General features: G+C 46.7%; 8 protein-coding genes across 8 annotated transcripts; 5 read left to right on the top strand and 3 right to left on the bottom strand.

Annotated features, from left to right (window-relative positions):
- The first annotated feature begins 421 nt into the window (after positions 1 to 421).
- On the top strand, positions 422 to 2,635 carry GGI43DRAFT_56054 (general substrate transporter). Its single transcript, XM_083210018.1, has 3 exons — positions 422 to 1,008; positions 1,075 to 1,843; positions 1,917 to 2,635. Exons 1-3 carry the CDS (start codon positions 739 to 741, stop codon positions 2,456 to 2,458), a joined length of 1,581 nt encoding a protein of 526 aa, XP_083060162.1. The 5' UTR covers positions 422 to 738; the 3' UTR covers positions 2,459 to 2,635.
- Positions 2,636 to 3,233: 598 nt separating this feature from the next.
- On the bottom strand, positions 3,234 to 5,435 carry GGI43DRAFT_56031 (uncharacterized protein). The gene is made up of 5 exons (XM_083210017.1): positions 5,006 to 5,435; positions 4,322 to 4,948; positions 3,933 to 4,259; positions 3,532 to 3,848; positions 3,234 to 3,478 (listed from the first exon to the last, which is right to left on the bottom strand). Exons 1-5 carry the CDS (start codon positions 5,110 to 5,112, stop codon positions 3,411 to 3,413), a joined length of 1,446 nt encoding a protein of 481 aa, XP_083060161.1. The 5' UTR covers positions 5,113 to 5,435; the 3' UTR covers positions 3,234 to 3,410.
- On the top strand, positions 5,404 to 6,362 carry GGI43DRAFT_423182 (aromatic alcohol reductase; the record flags this gene model as incomplete). The annotated part of the gene is made up of 2 exons (XM_083208208.1): positions 5,404 to 5,436; positions 5,487 to 6,362. 2 exons carry the CDS (start codon positions 5,404 to 5,406, stop codon positions 6,360 to 6,362), a joined length of 909 nt encoding a protein of 302 aa, XP_083060160.1.
- A 442-nt stretch (positions 6,363 to 6,804) lies between these two features.
- Positions 6,805 to 7,860, bottom strand: GGI43DRAFT_384235 (uncharacterized protein; the record flags this gene model as incomplete). Its single annotated transcript, XM_083203489.1, has 2 exons — positions 6,805 to 6,916; positions 6,983 to 7,860. The coding sequence occupies 2 exons, from the start codon at positions 7,858 to 7,860 to the stop codon at positions 6,805 to 6,807; spliced, it is 990 nt and encodes a 329-aa protein (XP_083060159.1).
- A 525-nt stretch (positions 7,861 to 8,385) lies between these two features.
- Positions 8,386 to 11,094, top strand: GGI43DRAFT_406204 (fungal specific transcription factor domain-containing protein). Its single transcript, XM_083206121.1, has 5 exons — positions 8,386 to 8,580; positions 8,659 to 9,260; positions 9,327 to 9,358; positions 9,421 to 10,752; positions 10,810 to 11,094. The coding sequence occupies exons 1-5, from the start codon at positions 8,507 to 8,509 to the stop codon at positions 10,912 to 10,914; spliced, it is 2,145 nt and encodes a 714-aa protein (XP_083060158.1). The 5' UTR covers positions 8,386 to 8,506; the 3' UTR covers positions 10,915 to 11,094.
- A 614-nt stretch (positions 11,095 to 11,708) lies between these two features.
- GGI43DRAFT_427778 (uncharacterized protein) lies at positions 11,709 to 12,121 on the top strand (the record flags this gene model as incomplete). The annotated part of the gene is made up of 2 exons (XM_083208874.1): positions 11,709 to 11,967; positions 12,039 to 12,121. 2 exons carry the CDS (start codon positions 11,709 to 11,711, stop codon positions 12,119 to 12,121), a joined length of 342 nt encoding a protein of 113 aa, XP_083060157.1.
- Positions 12,122 to 12,678: 557 nt separating this feature from the next.
- On the top strand, positions 12,679 to 14,958 carry GGI43DRAFT_427776 (FAD-binding oxidoreductase; the record flags this gene model as incomplete). The annotated part of the gene is made up of 5 exons (XM_083208873.1): positions 12,679 to 13,347; positions 13,420 to 13,844; positions 13,897 to 14,539; positions 14,599 to 14,720; positions 14,791 to 14,958. Exons 1-5 carry the CDS (start codon positions 12,936 to 12,938, stop codon positions 14,956 to 14,958), a joined length of 1,770 nt encoding a protein of 589 aa, XP_083060156.1. The 5' UTR covers positions 12,679 to 12,935.
- A 1,613-nt stretch (positions 14,959 to 16,571) lies between these two features.
- On the bottom strand, positions 16,572 to 17,804 carry GGI43DRAFT_427775 (aspartic peptidase domain-containing protein; the record flags this gene model as incomplete). The annotated part of the gene is made up of 2 exons (XM_083208872.1): positions 16,572 to 17,452; positions 17,516 to 17,804. The coding sequence occupies 2 exons, from the start codon at positions 17,802 to 17,804 to the stop codon at positions 16,572 to 16,574; spliced, it is 1,170 nt and encodes a 389-aa protein (XP_083060155.1).
- Between the last annotated feature and the right edge of the window lie 2,313 nt (positions 17,805 to 20,117).

Genomic DNA, 20,117 nt, shown 5'->3' with positions numbered 1-20,117 from the left:
CTTCCCTAGCCTCTTCAGCGATGTGAGACCCCCGGCCAGCGCGCTCTCTACCCCTGATAGGTGGAACAATCATCTCTTCACGATGCTAACGGGTGCTTGCAGCGTGTTGTGCCACACTAGCAACTTTTAGACTCGCCAACCCTGCACTGTCTCGCACCGCCAAGGAGACAAGCCTACTTTTTGCAGCCACTAAGCCGGGGAGGGCCGCTAGGTATGGGATCCTTCCCAGCAGACTGATCAGCCAAGTGGTTCATTCGTGCTGATAACGACTCGTCTGTAGCAACACCTACCGACTCTCGTACTGTAGCATCGCTGGCTCCTCTTTCGCAAGCGTCTATAACTCCATTAGTGGCAATCTCGTTACATCGGGCCAAAAGACGCCACAGCATGGCATTCAGGGCTTCAAAGCAACAAAGGCTTGATGGCTTGATGGCCCACGACACTCCACTCTTTTGCAGGCTCACCTTCACCACCTTCTTATCTATATATCCTCATCATTCTCTTGACCTGGCTTGCGGTGCCCCACGAAGCTGTTGTCTTAGCTGTTCACAGCTGATCACTACTTCGCGGTCCACATCTTTCTTATCATCGGTCGCAAGATAGTCGGCACAGCCGCTTCTCCTCTTTGATTCCCTTTTCTTTTCCTTGTTTTTCTCTTCTGTTTTCCTCCCTTTGTTTCTAACGAGCACTCTGCATCACAAGAAGCGACTCCGCTTGGCCTAGTCATTTATCGCCGCAATGGACAACGACCTCAAGCGGGAAAAGACCGCTCAGGATTCCATTCATGACTTGAAGCACGATGGAGCTACCGCCGAAGCCATCGAGGCTATTCGTGCAGAGCACGAGCTCACCTTTACCGAAGCGTTGAAATTATATCCCAAGGCAATTGCGTGGTCCGGTTTCGTATCCATCGGCGTCATCATGCTGGCTTTCGACCCTCAGCTTATCGGAAACCTCTACTCGACGCCTCAATTCGCTCGCGATTTTGGACATTTGTATAAAGGAGATGTAAGACTATTTGCACCCCCTTTCTTGCCTATTTATAAAACGACAAACTGACTAAACTATTTATAGTGGGTAATTGAAGCTTCTTGGCAGACTGCTCTCTCCATGGGTAATCCCGTCGGCCAGGTAGTTGGTGCCATTTTTGCTGCGTATCCCATGGACTACTTCGGCCGAAAGCTCACCTTTGCAGCCTGTGTCGTCCTCACTGCTGGCATTGTCTTTATCCAATTCTTCTCCAAAACTCTCAGCGTTCTTCTTGCTGGAGAACTCCTAGCTGGTCTCGTGTTGGGCATGTTCGTCGTCATTGCTCCTGCTTACGCCTCTGAAGTCTGTCCCACAGCGCTTCGTGGCCACCTCACATCTTTTGTCAATCTTTGTTTCGTCATTGGCCAGCTTCTTGGCAACGGTGTCACCGCTGGCACTTCCAAGCTGAACAACCACTGGGCCTACAAAATTCCATTCCTCCTCCAGTGGTTTTGGGTTCTCGTCATTCTTCCTGGTGTTGCATTCATCCCTGAAAGTCCCTGGTGGCTCGTCCGCAAGAACCGCCTAGAGGACGCTACAAAATCTCTGAAAAGGCTGGCATCTCCCAAGGTCAATGTCCAGGCAACCCTGGCCTTTATCGTCGAAACTGATCGCCTGGAACAAGAGCTTGAGGCCGGCAGCACATATTTGGACATTTTCAAGGGCGACAACTGGCGCCGGACTGAAATCTCAATGGGTGTTTATTGTACGCAAGTTCTTAGCGGCATCTACCTCATCAACTATGGTACCTTTTTCTTCCAGCAGGCTGGTCTAGCCACTGACAAGGCTTTTGATATGTCGGTTGGCTTTTTGGGTAAGTCATCATCTCTTTGTAGTGACTGCGATGCATTATACTTGGCATTCTCTTGCTGACCAACTTTTCGTAGCTGTTGGATTCGTTGGAACTCTCGTTTCTTGGGTTCTTATGCTCAAATTCGGCCGACGAACGCTTTTCGTCTCGGGCTTGGCGTGGCTCGTCATCCTTCAGTTCGTCATCGGTATTCTCGACTGCATTCCTGGTCGGCCTTCTGGTGCTATTTGGGCGGAGTCCTCACTCATGCTCATCTGGAACTTCTTCTACGACATTTCCATCGGTCCCGTCTGTTTCGTCTTGCTTGGAGAGTGTTCGGCTACCCGTGTCCGTTCAAAAACCATCGCTGCTGCTACTGCCGCTCAAGGAGTCTTGGGAATCGTCATGACTGTGGCTATCCCGTACATGATCAACCCGGAACAAGCCAATCTACAGGGCAAGCTGGGCTTCTTCTTTGGTGGCCTTGCACTTCTCTGCCTTGTCTGGTCGTACTTTCGTGTTCCTGAGACCATGGGTCGCACATATGAAGAGCTGGATCTTCTCTTCGACAAGAAGGTTCCTGCACGCCAGTTTAAGGGCTACAAGTTGGACGGCGCTGTATCAGCGGGAGCTGCATAAACAAGCGCAGATGGAGAACAGAGGCATCAAGAACCTCTGGATGCATATACATTCTTTCCATGTCTTCTCTTCAGTATACACGCTCGGGCAGTGATACAACGGGTGATGTTTCATATTTTCAAACCACAGCACAAAGGAGGGCGTTCATATTCAAAAGGCCTGGAGTCTTTGTATTTATGGGTTTTAGGAGACTTTTGTTGTTGGGAAGGAGATGACGTGATGCTACATGGATTTTTCTTTTTTTCTTTTTTGCTTTTTATATAATACCCGTTCTGTAGCTTTATCTATTTATTTTTTGGATACTTTCTTTCTCCCTTTCTGTTCGCTGCCCTGCCTCCCTGAAGCTGGCCCCCTCAAAGCCGACTTTGACTTGGACTAAACAGAGCAAACGAAGTTACCGACCATCTGGTGGATTTTCCCCTGTTGCTTTGTGATGATGTTTGCCTATAAAGGCCTAACCGCCAACGCCAGCGATCACCTAGAGGGCTCCTGATGGCAACAGGCAGCTTCCATACGCCTTGAGAAAACGCTTTCGAGAGGGTCGACGATGAGACTGTTGAAGTGCAGGAAAGCGCAGGAGGAGTGTCTCCCATCGGCATAAAGGTAGACCCAAATCGACTTCGCCAGCTAACGACGGAAATTGCTATCCTTCTTGTCTACGAGAAACTCGTACGCGCCTTTGGCTCTTTTGCAGTATGAGTACTAGCCGACACGACAGCAAAGCCAAGGCTCTAGCCACAGACCTTGATTAAATGCCATTGAAGGTACAGCGAGTATACTAATACCTGACTTAATGCCAAAGGGTTCTTTTAGTACCGTTAGCGTATATTCTCACCATCTGAGTTTCCTCAACATCAATCCTCGCTCCATATCAGCCAAGCCCCGCGATGGACCGCAGCAACGCGTTGACAAAGTATTTACACCTGGTGATCAACATATGGGGTATAAAGCTTTATCCTTGCTCTACAGATTTGAGAATTCGCGGCGTTGTATCCTCATTGAGAAGCTCGAGGTAGCGCTCTATCATATTCCATTAGCTCACCTAGTTCTCGCGAAAGTCTTGTTCAACTTACCGCAGGCCAACCACCTTGCACTCGCCATCCTCAAAAAGCCCCTCAGAATCCGCAACTTTCTCAGTCCATCATTCCAGTCAATATCCACGCATAGCTTGCTTGTCACTAGTGCTGCCGCTTTATACACCAGAAATGTTATAAATGGAGGGAGACGGTTGAAATGCAAGGTTTGGATACCAACAACAAAGGGTTCAACTGTGCTGGTTACATTGACGAGGAGAGCGTCGAGAGATGTAGTAGCAATTGAATTGCAAGTCGAAGTTACACTATCAGTGAGAGGGACTTTACTACCGTTGTCGTAAGCTAATAGCAGGCCGCTTTACTGATATCAGTACCAACATACACCAACATACCCATTCTTAAACTTGGACATTGTGGAAAGGATAAAAGCTCCAACTCACATATTACAAAGTCCTAAACCGCCAGAATATACCTCTTCTAAATCTCCAAGCTCTCCCATTATAATCGATTGCAGTTTGCTTGATGTATCTACTGTCAGCATTATTTCTTCCATGTGGAATGGTCGTTCTGCTGCATGATTAGATATCGCGGTGCGTATTTTATCGAGGAGCATGGAGGCATCAAAGAGACGGCAGAGTCGGCACATAAGGCTTGTGGGATCCTGCTCAAGATGGGCAAGGTGGAATGTATCTTTGAGGACGTTCTGGACGTTATCGGTGAGTGGGTCCGTAAGAGATGGACGAAGCCCAGATTCTACTGATATATATCTATAAGAGGTAGATGAGAACAATGGACGACCACGTCTCGGTGGATGAAAGGAGGATCTTACCTCTCCAGAATGCAGATTCCGCACCAGATCAATATGGTTTCTTGTCTCTCCGCCTTATTATTCGAAGAGTGAAAAGGTGATGCGAATATCCCGGAGTGAGCTGCAAGTGCATCGGCAGCTCTAGCTGTAGCCCCAATGGAGATGTACGCTGCTGGGTAGAAACCATGTGCGACTTCGAACAAGCTAACAAAAAGCCTCGCTAGGACAATCTCAATAGAGTTAATTCCAAGTCCTTCGATTAAAGCTATGCAACTCTTGCTACACAAGTACCAGGACTTGAATTCAGAAGGGCGACTTCCGACTTCTGAAGACGGGGGTGGGTTGGCACTAAGCATAACAATGCAGAGGCCTAAAAGTGTGAAATCAAGAGAAGCATCGGTCCAGGATGATGGGAGCTGGCTTTGTAATCTGTGTGAGATGATGGGGAACCAAGGCTCGATTGATTGGGCGTATTTCGAGAAAACACTGTCAGGCGTGATTGACCCAAGTCTTTGCATGATGGCATCCTTGACGTGACTTGGTCCAAACGTCTCTGGCATAAGGATTTCTACTTTGGAGGAGGACAGTGGAGTCGGTGCTGAGGAGGATACTGAGGAGGATACTTCGTATTTGCATATTTGACCAAGTCTGGAGCCTTCGGATTAGCATTCCCGCGTCGGATAACAAGGTCGACGCAATATTCACCTTTGGCAGAGCCCGCATTCGGGAATAGCCCTGTCGCATCGCCTTTTCTGGATGCTGCATCGTGTGCAAGCTTTCTTGGCTCGTCCTCGATGATGGCGAGCATTCATTCCGACTTGAATCGATGGAAATGGATTGCGGACTGTAATTCAGGATGCGGGAATTGGAAGGTTTAAGTGTGCGGTGATGCGGCCCCACTGCGGGATAGGGTGCGGGATTCAATGCGGACTCTTGATGGAGCTATAAGCGAGCTCGACAACAGAAACGTATAAAAGATTGCACTTCACGGTCCCGTTCCCAGGACAGAACACATCTTCGACTCACTTTTTCCTCATCTCTAAAGGCATCAGGCTAAATTCTATCCTTTGGAGCAGTCCCAAAGTTCCTTTGGTTCGACCACGATGACTACGATTAACAACGTCGCAATAGCCGGGGTAAGCATTTCGAAGCAATCATGAAAGCCTAAACCTGACAATTTCAATAGGCATCTGGCAGCCTTGGACCTCATGTCTTGGAAGCACTTGTTGACGCAGGCTTCCAAGTCACAGTTCTCACACGTTCCGTTAAGCCAGGGGCGTATGACTCAAGTGTCAAAGTCCTCGAGGTAGACTTTGCCTCCGTGGAGTCCCTGGCCGCCGCCCTCAAAGGTGTTGATGCAGTCGTATCTACCGTTTCTGGTTCGGCAATTGACAATCAAACCGTCCTCATTGACGCCGCTGTTGCTGCAGGCGTGAAGCGTTTCATTCCTTCGGAATTTGGCAGCGTTACTACGAATACCGAACTCCAAGGCTACCCGTTCTATAGCTCCGTGACCAAGATTAGAAAATGCCTCCAAGAAAAGGCGGCGGCTGGCAAGTTGACTTGGACTGTTCTTGCAAGCGGTGCCTTCTTGGACTTTTTATTAAACACGCCTGTTTTGCTGGACTTTGCGAACCACAAGGTGGCCAAGATTGACGAGGGTGATAACAGGATCAGCTCGACCACTATGCCTAAGATTGGATCAGCTATTGCTGCCATCTTCAAAAATTTTGACGCAACCAAAGACAAAATTGTATTCATATCCCAGGTCATCTTGACTCAAAACCAGCTTTTGGGATATGCCAAAGAACTAAGACCCGAAATCAAGTGGGAGGAGACTGGCAAAGTACAAACGAGCGTGCTTTTGAAGGAGAGTCTGGGACAATTGGATGCCGGAGATTTCAGCCCGATGACTATTATGAACTTGGTCAAGGCCACAGCTCTCGCAGGTGATACTTATGGTGGTGCATTTGATGTGACGGATAACAAGTTGCTCGGCATCGAGGAGTTGACCACGGAAGAGCTGAAGAAGCTGGTTGCTGAGAAGCTTGCGTCTCAGTGAGTGTGTTGAGGCAGGATTTTTGTACTGTGTTTGTCAGTAGATCAGATAGAGTATATAGACAGATACTGAGAGATTTTGCTCAACACTCCACATAGATGATTAGTAGCAGTTAACATTCAAAGGATGCTAGCTAGGCAAGATAACCATGCGCGAGGCAGGTTTCCTAAGTAAATTTGCAATAGGTCAAACTTGCTAGAGTTTCAACAAGTTAGGAAAAGGTTTTTATGAATAAATAAAACCTTGATATAAAGCTCGAGGTTATGGCGGCAATCTAAGTACTGAAAAAAAAAAATTATTAATCGATAAATAAGTAGAGATATCTATCCAAATACCCAGCTTCATATGAAGTGTGTATATCCGCATACGAAATTATTGCCATAATTTCAATGGTTGTAATATGCGTAGAGTTTGCGACAGACATTGAGTAAATCGAAAGACATGCTCAAAGGCTAGACGTCACTCCTGGAGCAATAGCCTCGAGCTTGCCAACAAGCTCTTCAAAGAATTTCCTTTGCACTTTCTGGGCCCACTGGTTCGTAACATGCTTTGCCGGACTGCATAGACACACAATTTGTTAATATGATATAAGTCATCGAAAGGAAAGATTGGCAATTACTTACACTTGAACATGACAATTTGTCAAATATTGACCGTTGCTTGTTTCGTCTGTGAGCAGACCGTGCACCAAAGTGCGGCTTCCCTCTTCTGTAGAGCGAGCCATGACCTTTTCAGCCATTTTGTAACCGAAAGACTCCAGCTCTCTGCCCAGATCAGATTTGCACCAGCTTGGGTTCGGCGCGTTGATGATGAATTTTCCCTTATTCGAAGACTTGGTTCGTTCGGCTATCTCGCGGGTTGCATAGAGGACGAGCAGCTTTGACAGAGGATATCTTCCGCCCATGAGTGCCTGCTTTGGATCGTTGAGCCGATCGAATATCACCGGAGCATCAAGCTCAGCAAGAGGAGCCGTGTAATGCAATGCGCTGTTGGGAATCACAAAGCGGCATGCAAAGCCAGTCTGCTGCTCGGACCTACGCATTGCCGGAAGGAGGAGGAAAAATAGGAGAAACGTGTTGATGACGTTGACATTGAGAGTCTTTTCGCTATTCTCGCTAAGGATGAATTCTGTGGTCATCATGCCTGCATTGGCCAACACGCCATCTAATCGAGGCAACTGAGAAGCTCGCTCGGCGAATGCCTTGACAGAGTCGTGGCTGTCCATGTCAACTGGCCAGACTTCGATGGTGGAATCGGGCTTGCCTGTGGCTTTGAGAATCTCCTTCTTTGCTGTCTCGCCTTTGGCAGGGGTTCTGACTGCCATAATAATTTTTCCAACTCCAAGACGAGACAGGTGGCGAGTAGACTCATAGCCGAGGCCTGTGTTTGAGCCGGTGACAATGATGATTTGGTTCGAAAGGTCAGTTGCTGTGCTAGGGATAGGGAGTGTAACGAATACCCTCCCGAAAAAAACGGAAGCAAAAGCGTGAGCACCAGACATGGCCAATTATTCGTGCTGATCAGTTATTTCTCTAGAGATATACTGGTGAGAGGCAGATGGCTGGTTGGAAGTGAGTAGTGACAAATTTATAACTGAGAAACGAGAGACGGGATTTTGCACTGTTGGTTTCGGCAATTTGACGTTCTTATTCGTCTCTTTATTAATTTTTTTCTAATTTCTAATCAATATGGTTACGCGTCTTGAACTCATGTACAGCATCTCTCGACTTACAGAATCCTTCGCTTTTACGTTTTTCGCATTGCTATCACCGCCAAAGCCTTAAAAGCGACTGCCGGCGGAAATGGCCATTGTGGAGCGCGGGGATAATATCTCCGCTCTAATCTCTTAGCTGGCGAGACTAGTCTCTCTATGGTATGTTGATTGCAAAACGATTGGCTTGAGGCTTTCGAGATGTGGAGTAGCTGGTGTCGGATCCAGGCGGAAATAATATCCCCGCCAGCTCCACCGGGGATAGGCAGAGGTCTTCTTCTCGTCAATGATGAATGATGGCGCACCTACTCTCCTGTTGCAATTTTACCATACAAGTCTCGCATATCAGTAAACCCTCAATCTGTAATTCCGATACTGTATTTGTTTGGCTGTTACCCAGTTCGATCATCTTTTAGTCGATTACCGTCGTGTCGCGATGGAGTCTAGCTCTAAAAAGATTGAAAAGCGGAATCGAGCCCCGGTCTCCTGCGAGCCATGTCGACTTCGAAAGTAAGTTGATAGGTTGAATTTAGTCTTGGGAATGACGGAAAAGAAGAATAAGTTTCGCATTATGCTTACTGTCACAAGACAAATGTGTAGCCGAGGCCAGCCCTGTGAAGGGTGCTCCAAGCGAGGCCAGGCGGCAGCATGTCGCTATGCGCCCAACGCCATTCGGAATAAGCCTCGCACGCCCAAGGTAAACATCCAGGAGCGGTTGGATAACTTGGAAAATTTATTGTCTTCGATGGTGTCGACAACCTCTCCTGCCGAAATTGGATCCGAGCTTCACGGGCAGTTAGCGTCCAGCTCCAGTACGAGCAAAGTGTCGGCCTCATACCAGAAATATGAGTTATCTGTCATGTCAACAAGTAACAGTCAAGAAGACAATGTTTTACCTCCTGAGCTACCTCATCGTCACGAAAGTGGTGATGGCCAAGTCAGTTACGTTGATCCAAGCCATTGGATGGCTATTATGGACGAAATCAAAGAAGTTCGAGAACATCTTTCGGCGTTCGATCGTCCATTGCTTCAGGAAGAGCGCAAGAACTACTCCTCAGATGATAGAGTCGGATTTTTATTTAGTACATTTCCGACCATTGATATGGAAGAAGTTTTAAGCTCATTGCCGCCAAGGCAAACGTGCGACGCTCTTGTTGCTCAGTATTTCAATTCGAGGTTTATGGCGCTAGGTAAAGTAATTGCACTCTAAAGGGCAAATTGTTGCATTTGTTTTGCTGATGAATAAAACTTGCTAGGTATTTTGCATCCAGCAAAATTTCAAAAGGAAGTAGGCTGCGTCATTTGTCCTTGAGCTCTCTGTCCAAAGCTGACTGTTGGTGTTAATTCTAGTATGAAAAGTTCTGGGAAGCTCCCGTGAAGGCTCCGCCGCTTTGGATTGCGCTATTGTTCTCGGTTTTGAGCATGTCAACAGCATTACGCCTTGTTGCAGCTCCATCAGAATCAAATACGTCAGCCGTGAGTCTCGAAACATTGCGACGAAAAGCCACCGAGTGTCTCATATTCGGCAAATTTGCTACCGCGAACTCGTATTCTCTGGAAATCCTAGTCATCCACATGCAATGTTGCTTCTTGGCGTATCAAAAGCTTAATTCTGATCATTGGTTTGAGATGGGTACTTTGATTCGTCTTGCCTTCAGAATGGGCTATCATCACGACCCAGATAACTTACCAGGCATCTCAGTCTTTGACGGGGAGATGCGACGTCGTGTTTGGCACAATCTAGTCCAAGTAGATGCACTAATGTCCTTTCAGATGGGACTCCCAAGCATGATTCCAAGCGAATTTTGCGACACCAAAGTGCCCAGAAACCTGCAATTTTCCGATCTCGAGATAGGAATGACCACGCTACCTCCAGGGCGACCGCTGTATGAGAACACGCCCATCCGATATCCGATCGCAAAAGCCGGTATTATGGCCGTGTTTAAAAAAATTGTTGCGCATTCACTCTCTATATCACTGCCAACTTATGATGTCACAATTGTGCTAGATAACGAACTAAGGGAAGCATACAGTGCTCTGCCCGATATCTTGAAAGCGAGGGATGTCAGCCAGTCGTTTATGGATCCTTCAAGTATGATATTTGAGAGATGTACGTTGGAGATGCTGAAACTGAAAGGCCTCATTGTCTTACACCGCCGCTTCATTACTTCTGAAGTGGACAGCCATAGAGCTGAGCACTCCAGGCGCGCTTGTGCTGAAGCGGCCCTTGAAATTCTAGGCCGACAGGCAGATATACATCAGGCGTCGCAGCCAGGAGGCCGCCTATTTGACGATCGGTGGATGATATCTTCACTTACGGTGCACGACTTTCTTCTAGCCGCCATGGTGATTTGTCTGCATCTTTCAGTAACCCTCCGGCGAACCTCGTCTCTCTTTACACTTGGTAAAAGCGATGGAGGTTTGGCCGAGAGAGAATATCGTGCGCTAAAAACGTCGCAGCATATTTGGGCGTCTGATGTCTCGACTACTAAGCCAGAGGCGCGAATTGCGGCATTGGCACTCAATCTAATGGTGCAAAAGATTGCCGAGAAGGATACTGGCCATATTAGCCGAAACGAACTCCCGATGAAGGAGCCAATCTCAAATACTTCCACCGAAAACCTCTTTCCATTCGCAGGAACCATGTCGCAAATGATTGATGGCACAGAGGGACTTGACTGGGTAGGCTGGATCACGGCGCTTTTCTTTAGACTTTGATGGGAGGCTAACTAGAGATAGGGCTTGTTAGATCAGTACTTTCAGAACCAAACGATGGATACGACGCAGTTGGAGGGATTCAACATGGATCTAAATGGCGGTAACTGGTTTGATCCGAACCAATAAATAAGAAGAGAGCGAAGAGTGCCGGGACTTGCTATGTTGCGAAATGCAAACGAAGTGGTAATTCGTGCGATGGGAGCGAAATGATGTTAGATCTGAAAACAACGTGGTGAGAAATGGTGGAACTGAACAGCATGCCGTAGCGTAAATAATGGTTGCAACAATGCCAGAGTTTTAAAGCAAGCTTTTGTTTGTCTTTGGATGATGAATGTGAATATCAGGTGCCAGTGATAAGATAAGATTGTGCCCAGTATCCAGCACCTTACTTTTCTGCAGCTGTCGACACATGATGACATCACCAGCCATGGAGGATGAAAACGCATCAACCCCTTGGATCTATCTATCATTTTGGGAGGTATTTTTTTTTAATTTTTATTTTTATTTTATTTTATTTTATAAAAATAGACACCTATCTTGGGTCATGGTTGAGTGGCTTGACTGGAGATGCGTTGAGAAAGACGCTACAATACGCCACCATTTTCAAGATAGTATATTTCTCGCTATTTGCGTTTATTCTAAGCATGTACATGTCTATAAGGTATATTTGGAACTATTATCCTTGTTAGACGCATAATATCACCTCAGACTTACGCAGCATTAGATGCCTGCGCTGAAAACTCAAATAGCTGGCCCAACAAATTGCCTCAGGTATACGTTTTGGTCTCTCAACAACCCATACCATGGCCTACAATAATCTCTAGTCATATATATGAGTCCTGATTTCGCTCTTTTCCCTTTCTTTTTGTTGCTTATTTCATCATCACGCTTACCAAAGAGTCTTCTTATTTATCTTAACCATGGATCTTCTCGATGATATTCTTCAGCACGCGAGGTTTCATCGACTCTTCGCCAAAAGTCTCTCATTCGTGGCATTTTTGATCTACAATATTTTTGACGATTTTGACTTTGATTACTTTGTGGCATCTCAGTATCCCAGATTCTATCTTTTCCAATATGGCCTCGTGGTGCTTTCCCGGCTTCTTCTTATTTTCTGGCTTCTTTATGAAATTTACCATTTGTTCCGCCAAATCATGGTTCTTATATTTTCACTCAAGTGTAAGTCTTAACTTATGGTTCTACTACTGCCATGATATCGGCTTTGTATCTTCCGCTAACTATATTTGTAGATGGGCACATGTCACAATCATTTCAGCCAACGATAAAAATCATGAACAAACCAGCCGCTGTTACGTCGATGCGAGCACAATAACCTCTAGTTCAGCAGCAAGGGTTCATGAGCTTATTGTACCCACCTTCATCGGTACGAAACACATCAACTTCAGTCTCGGCCTCTCAGCTCTTAATCCCACGACGGATCATATGCCATACTCCCTGCAAAAACCGATAGTGGATTGCTGTTGTTTTTAGTATCACGCTGGGATAAATCAGTTACCTATTGGTTATGTTGATCAAATCCGGGTTTAACTCTGGGGATGTCGACTATCGAGTTTTGCGATATGGCCCATGCTAGCTGCGCAGCCACAGCCAAATAGATAGCCACAAGTATCCCCTGAGGGATTCGTCATGACTACGCAGCTCTCTCTTCTATACGCAGATCACGGCGGTACGATGCTGACCCGATCTATGTGGTTGTTTCTGCCTAGGACGTGGCTAAGCGGGCAATCCACATTTTTAGATCGTCATTCTCGCAGCGTTTTGCCAAATCTGGCGTTTTAGTGCAAAAGCCACACCCCAATCCTTTGCTTTTGCGAGCGATACGGCCTCTTCTTATTGGCCCAGGGAATTACCACTGCCATGGTGCGCAGCCCTCTCAGTTATAGTTGGCCGTCCGCCATCGGAAGGATCGCGTTGATCTCTCGCGGCATCCATCCTTTAATGGAGGAGGCTATTTCAGCTATGTTCAGCTCCATACCGATACTTTGACGTCGAGCATTCTTTCTATGGCGGCTCTAGTCGATCGTGGGCAGATATAAATTCCAACGCGTCCATCAATATGGATGCCACTTTACATTCTACCAATTTACACTCTCGCCAAGCCCAACTTCTGAATAGTAACCGTTCAAATGTTGGGATCCAGTTTTCAGCTATTACTTTCTCTGACTGGCATTGCCAGTGGACTTCACACTCCCCATCCTGAAACATGTAAAGCTCACCCAGGCACATCTGCTTGGCCCTCCGCCAGCACTTGGGCAGCCCTCAACCGAACACTTGATGGACGACTCCTCCAACCTCCTCCTCCTGGGGCTGTGTGCCACCCAGGTCAACCTACTTACAATGCGAGCCAATGCGCAAATGTCGCTAAAGAATGGAAGACGTATGAATTCCACGCCGCAAATCCGATTTCTGTCATGTGGGACAAATTCGACAACTATACTTGCTTGCCGGAGAAGAATGTGACATGTTCTCCAGCTGGATACCCCGCCTACGTGGTGAATGCATCATGCCCAGAGCATGTCAAGATTGGCGTCGACTTTGGTAAATTTTTCTGTCATGTGTTTTCCATCGTATCCAAATTGTTTGCATTAGCTAACTCGATATCGCAATCAGCTCGCAAGTACAATATTCGCCTCAACGTCAAGAATACTGGTCACGACTACCTGGGTCGCTCCAATTCTCCAGGCTCACTCTCTATATGGACACACCATCTCAACAAAATTTCGTACAATGAAGGCCAGTTCAAGCTTCACGGCTCTGGAAAGGTTATTAGTGGCAATTCCTTCACTGCAGGTGGCGGTTCACAGATGTACGACATCTATGCTGCTGCAGACAAGCATAACCAAACTATTGTCGGCGGAGGTGCCAAGAGTGTGGGCGTTGGAGGCTACATCACAGGTGGGGGGCATTCGATCCTGGCGCCGAAACATGGTCTAGCCGCGGATAACGTGTGGGAGATGGAAATAGTCACGCCAGGCGGAGACATCTTGACAATCAACGAGGACCAGCACTCGGATTTATTTTGGGCAGTGCGAGGAGTAAGTACTGGAAAATTTATCTTAAGAATTCTGCCGCTAATGCAAATTCTAGGGAGGCGGCTCGACGTTTGGCATCGTAACATCCGCTACGCTCAAAGCCTACCCGAGTCCAAAGATCACGGGTGTGACTATCTTGATCATCACAGATCCTAAGGAGTCTTTTGTCTTTGACCTCATCGCCTACGTGGTCTCCCAAATGCCAAGTTTGATGAAACAAGGTATCTCTGGTTACAATCTCATTACCAGAGACATGGAAAGCCCCATTCAGGAGCCAGGTATCCCAGACCGTGTCGCTGGATTCATGGGAAAGTGCATTGTACAGGACGTTGATAACCATGAAGTCATCGCCAAGGCATTCAATCCAATCAATGAGACCATCCATAAGCGCTGGCCCAACAAGGTCCAATTCTACACCTTCCTTGACCAATACGATTCATTTCTGGGCTGGTTTGACAAGAATTACGACACCAATCAAGCTGGAGGAAGTCAATATCTTGTTTCTCGTCTTTTGGACGGAGAGGCTTTGACGGGTAACATTGGAGCTCTCAAGAATGCCTTGAAGGTAGCTATGTCTACTGGAAGCTCAACTTCGATGGCCGCTTTCATGGTAGGTGGCAAAGGTGTTCAAGAAGCAAAACCGAGAGGAGGAAGCAATTCTGTCAACCCTGCATGGAGAACTGCATATCTTCACACTTGTGAGTTTCTGGATCGCCTATAATGAATATGTATCTTCTACTAACATTACTACTTTTAGTGAATAGCGAACCTTTCGGGCCATTCAACAACACCGAGGAGCAGAGAGCCAAAGCAATTCTAGAGACAGAATTTCAGCCTCTGCGCGATCTGACACCCAAAGGAGGTGCATACATCAACGAGGTACGTCTTATACCCTTCAATATCTCTTTCTTGCCCTTGTCAAAGTATATCTGCTAACAATTTGTCACAGGCTTTCCCGTTCGAAAAAGATTGGCAGCAAACCTTCTGGGGCAGCAATTACGCAAAATTGCTGCAAATTAAGCGCAAAGTCGACCCGACCGATTTATTCTGGTGCGCGCCGTGCGTAGGGAACGAGAGATGGGAAGTCCGTCAGGATGGACGGCTCTGTAAAAAATAATACTATATAAATCAGCCGTTTAATAAATTATTTTTAGTTATAATTCCTTGGCAATCTGGATATTATAGTCATGTCGGTAATAAAGAACCGTTGAACTGGCAATTGATTGCAGAAATACTATCATGTATTTAATTCTTACACATATATCTCTTTCCCAAAAGCTAGCTAGCCATGTCATTTAATGAGCGTAAGAAGTAAGCTTAAATGACCAATTGGCTAGATGTAACTCGATACATGCAAAAAAAGTATTTCATCGAGCACATGCAAATCGAGACCACGCTTCCTCCCTCTAGGTTTGGCGGGCATATCCAATCAGGTACTTTTCCATTGAATAGCCGGGCAATTTTGGGCAAATTGCTTATGAGCAGGAAAACTCCTCTTTGACACCACACTGAAGCTCCTGAGAGTCAAACAGACAAGTGCTGTTGAGAGAGTTATCGCCGTTAAGTAAGCTCAGTTGAGCCTCGCCACAGCCATGGAGTGAATAGGTCTGGCCGTTGTCAAGCGTGAAGGATCTTATACAAGGATTCACACCGGCTGGGGCAGCAAAAACGTTTGTGCACTCGGACTCGCCGCCGATCCGGGCGACTAATAGAGAGTTAATGAATAGACTTGATGTCAAAAGTAAAAAGAAAAAGAGAGGATACAATATAAGAACATAATAGAAAAGGGGCATAATTACCAGTGTTACCAGCAGAGTCTATACCAACGTTGATTGTGGCAGTGGCCAAGCTGACGAAAAGACCAAAAGACGCGATGATGTTCGAGGTATACATTCGGCTGAATGTTGTTGGGGTTGGTATTGAGAACTGTTGGCTAGTGCGTTTAGTTATCTTGAGATATTGTTGTCTTGAGATATTGTTTTATAGGAGAGGAGAATGACAAACCTTTTTAGTGCTGAGTGATACATGGATATATAACGCTATATTTTGTTAACGTAGCATTATGACTATTTCAAAATTGCTGGATTATATGTAAATGTTGCTGTATTATAAACAAATATTGCTAGATTATATATAAATACTACTGGATTATATATAAAAGCTTACAGTTGATCACTAGAAAAATAATATATTTTCACAAACCAAGGAGATTCTTCATCTGTTAGCTAATAAAAGCATAGTGAGACTTTTCTGACAGTTTTTACCGCTTGTTTACATTAGATAGCTTCCATATTCGGCATTTCACTGTCGGTCTTCCGGGGTTTTTGTGGATTTGCCGGCTTGGCAGGTTTAGCGGTTACAGCCCGCCATTACAAGTACACCACTATAGCTAACTGATCATCTGAATGGCGCGTTTTGGCATTTCTTTCTCTTATATCCTTGCAAACTCTTGTGTAATAAGTAACAGCTTGTGTATGCTGGTTTAATAAAAGTGAGTTAGTGAGCAATGCCTCTACAAGATCACTTCGACGTTTGTATGATTAAGGAAGCTACTGGGTAGCTGGAATTTTTCTGTTCACATTTTTATTTCTTCGTCTTTTAGCAGCTATTTTCGACTGGTTATACTAGTCCTAATAAGTACAAAATAGGTTTTCATCCCGAGCTACCTTATACTCCTATATACCAACATTTTCACTCTGCTAGACACCCTCGACAGGCCACGTCAACAATTTACGCAGCGGTGGCAAAGCCAATGCGAGAGTTGGTGGTGTCAAAGACAGAGTAGTAGTTCTCAAGGAACTTCTGGCCAATGATGGTGTCAACGCCAGAGCTGCCACCGTCGTTGATGAAAGAGTAGTAGCTGCCGGAGCTGAGACCAAACTCGCTGTACTGGGAGGTTGGGACCAAGTACTGAGCGGGGGTGAGGGTGAAGGTGGTTGATCCAAACTTGATGCCAAAGTTGGCAGTGGGCTTGGAGGAGAAGACAGACAGGCCAGAGGAGCTGTCAGTGGAGCCACCAGTGGCGGACAGGAACTTGTTGTAAGCCTTGGTGGGGATGTAGATGAGGGTGGTGCCAGTGTCGACAATACCAGTGGCAGACGAGGCCAGAGTGGTCGAGCCGTAGGTGAAGCTGGCAATGGAGATACCCCAGTAGGCAGCAGCATCACCGCTCTGGAGAGTGTTGAAGTAGCTGAGGGAGCCCGAGTACTTGGAGCTGTCGGTGCCACCGAGGGTCAGCTCGCCGTTGGTGTCATCGGTATCGCTGCCAGACTCGGGTCGGAAGGAAACACCAAGGACCTCGGTGGAGATGGCGCCCTGGCTGTAGAGGTTGTTGGTGAAGGTGGGAACAGAGTCGGCACCGTCGACGGTGTTTGCGGTGAGATCAACTGGACCGAAACCGATGATTCCATCAACACCGGTGAAGCCTTGTGACGAGCTGGCAGCACCAACTGATTGTCCTTGGACAGTCAAGCCGCCGAAGCTGACATTGTCCGTGTACTCGGTACCGGAGAAGGAGCCAGAGCCATAGCTGACCGAGACAGAGCTGCCAGTGGACTGGCCAGTGGAAGAAGGCTCGCATGAGCTCTGGGCACCGCACCAGGTGTTGGAAGCTGGACAGAATATCAGGTTAGCACATTCATTCTTTGTTCAGTGTGAGAATAGTAGTGACTTACATCCAGTGTCAACGATGAGGTTGTAGGTTCCATCACCGATAGTAACCGCGGCAATGTAGCTCACATCGTCGTTGGTGACTGAGCCGGAGCTGGCGTCAAGCTTGCCAACGGCCTTGACACCGTTGATCTTGTTGAGACGGGCATGGCCCTTCTGGACGATGCTCTTGGCAGATCCCTTGACGTTGGAGACGCGCTTCACGGGGAGAGTGACGGTCTTGGCACTGGGCTTGACTGGGGAAGCCAAGGCGACAGTTGCAGTCGCAACAACGGCGAGAGAAGAGAAGAGCATGGTTTCAGATGATGGAACAGACTGGCTTGTGATGATGCGAGTGTTGCTGAATCAAACTATTCATCGGTAGAGCAGAACGATACGCTTTTATACAAGAAGCCCCCTCTGTTTTGCAAGGTCCCCTTGTTCGCTTTGCATCTTGTTCCCTTTTGCATCATGACGAGGATTACAACAAGGCTGATCACGTCAAATGGGACTTTTGATCAACATGTTTCGATTCAGTTCCGTCCTAGCCGGTCAACGCGGACATGAATTGTTTCCAGAATCGCAACAATACTCATCACGTCAATTGGAACTTTGTCAATTGGGACTTTTGGCGATACAGCTTGCTCTATTTCCTTCCTATCCAAGAAATACAGATGGCCATTGTTTGCACAGCTACAACAATGTTGATTACGTTTAAGGGGACTTTTGATCATATAGCTTTGCTTGCGTTTCCGTCTTAACCGAGTAATGTAGATAAGGATTGTTTCTATACGGTAAAGCGGCGCCACGTGCAGTTAGTATAGGTATTAAGCTCGCATGTGGTGAAACATTTATCCAGTTATCCAAGAGGCTCAAGGGACTAGAGTATATGCGCGGTGACGATGGTCAGTTGTAGATGCCGTTCCTGTACTAAGCTGTGAGTTACTACCTGCTGGATGAAGCAAGTCTTCTCCTGTCGTGCAGTTTGTACTTCCGCCGCTAGCAAAGCTTAGCGGTTATCGGCCGCAAATGATTGAGGCGCCAGAGCCATGTAGCAGCGGAGGAGGATCATAGCTGCCTTAAGTAGCAAGGGTATTGGACTAGGGACTATTATAGATCGAACACGGCATCTACGGGGTCAAGGTCCGAGCGTAGCCGCAACGGCCTGGAGTCCTACGGCTGTGCTCTCGAATGATTCGTATTCCAGCCACAGTAATGTAGATCTTGCCTCGTACTGAACGGATTTGCCTTGCCTGTCTGGGACGGTAACGGCATTGCACGATGGGCGCCTGCACGGCCCTCTTCCCAAACAGTCCAACCGTCGTGAATCTATCCATAACACTAGGCCCCCCGGATCTAGCTCACAGAGGGATGGGATCAGGTGGGGCAGGAATTAAATTCGCAAATCATTGCCATTATTGCGTAAAGGAGACGCTACATTATGCCAAGTCCCAACTAGCCAGCTTCAAACCAAAGATTCTGGGGAAACAACAAGAATATATCCCAGCAAACCAGCACAATAATGACAGACCGGATAAGAATTTATACTTAAGCGTTTAGATTGTTTGCGTCATCTGCTAGTTTTGCACACTTTCTCCTGCCAAGCCATCAAATCCCCTAGCACCCGAGAGCCAAGTTAAATGTCTATTCACTCGTCCAATGGAAGCTCTGCCAGCCAATCTGTCGGTACTTGGCAACTGCTGTTTTCGAATAATGTCCCGACCGATCCTAGTCCATCGCCCCAATGGGGCCCGCCGGAGCGCCTGCAATGCCTTCTCCACACCATCCCTGCGAAATCTAGATGTAATCGCAGGTCGCGCATGCTGCACGAGTTGTTGTTACTAAGAGATGATGATGAATTGATAACGGCCATAAACAGCATTCCGGAGCTTGTCGCCCAATTTGTTAATTCGATTCTTAATAAATAAGGATTACTATTTCAATATTGCTGGATTAACTGAAATCCTGATTTCTCATGAGCAAATATCGTATTCCACTTTTGCCAGTTATTAGATCGAAATAGGCAGGCGATAAGTCATGTCCGGACAACTTCCGGCTCCGAGGCGATAACGTCTTGTGAAATCACATGATCTATTGAAATAGATATAAGTATAGAGACTTGCAAATAAAGTAATTTTAACCTAAATTCTGGAGAATCCAGCATCAAGTAGCTCATCGTGTTTTTGGCCCATCACTGTTTGTGACATCCTGAGACCAAGTCTCAAGTTTAATCCGTGATGGGCCTTTTACATCCAAAAATGAGTTTTACAAGCTATTCAAATAGAAGATGTGGTCATGCGTTCTTAATTTGAAAGAGGGTACAAGAGCAGCTGTAGGCTTTCTCATTTGCCAGTTTGCGGCATGAGTATATGTACGTTGGGCTTTGGTGTATTTCGGGCCTCTATAGAGCTGCGCAATTGCATAGAACAGCGACATGGCAGCTGCCTTGTCAATATCATGAAGAACTTTACCAAAAGTGCTAATAGAAGAGTAAGAATTTGAACGCAGTGGTATATTGAAGGGCAGCCATGTCCGCCGGTTGAATAGAAGATCGTCTTATTAACCTTCAGGGCTGCTATGCAGATCATCAGCCATCGGCAATCCCTCCGATTTGTTGCTGCATACTCA

The sequence above is a fragment of the Trichoderma evansii genome, assembly GCF_050947405.1.
Source record: "Trichoderma evansii strain SZMC 28006 chromosome Unknown GGI43scaffold_11, whole genome shotgun sequence".
Lineage (NCBI taxonomy): Eukaryota > Fungi > Ascomycota > Sordariomycetes > Hypocreales > Hypocreaceae > Trichoderma > Trichoderma evansii.
The sequence above is the reverse complement of the archived record's forward strand: the minus strand, read 5'-3'. Positions and strand labels throughout refer to the sequence as shown.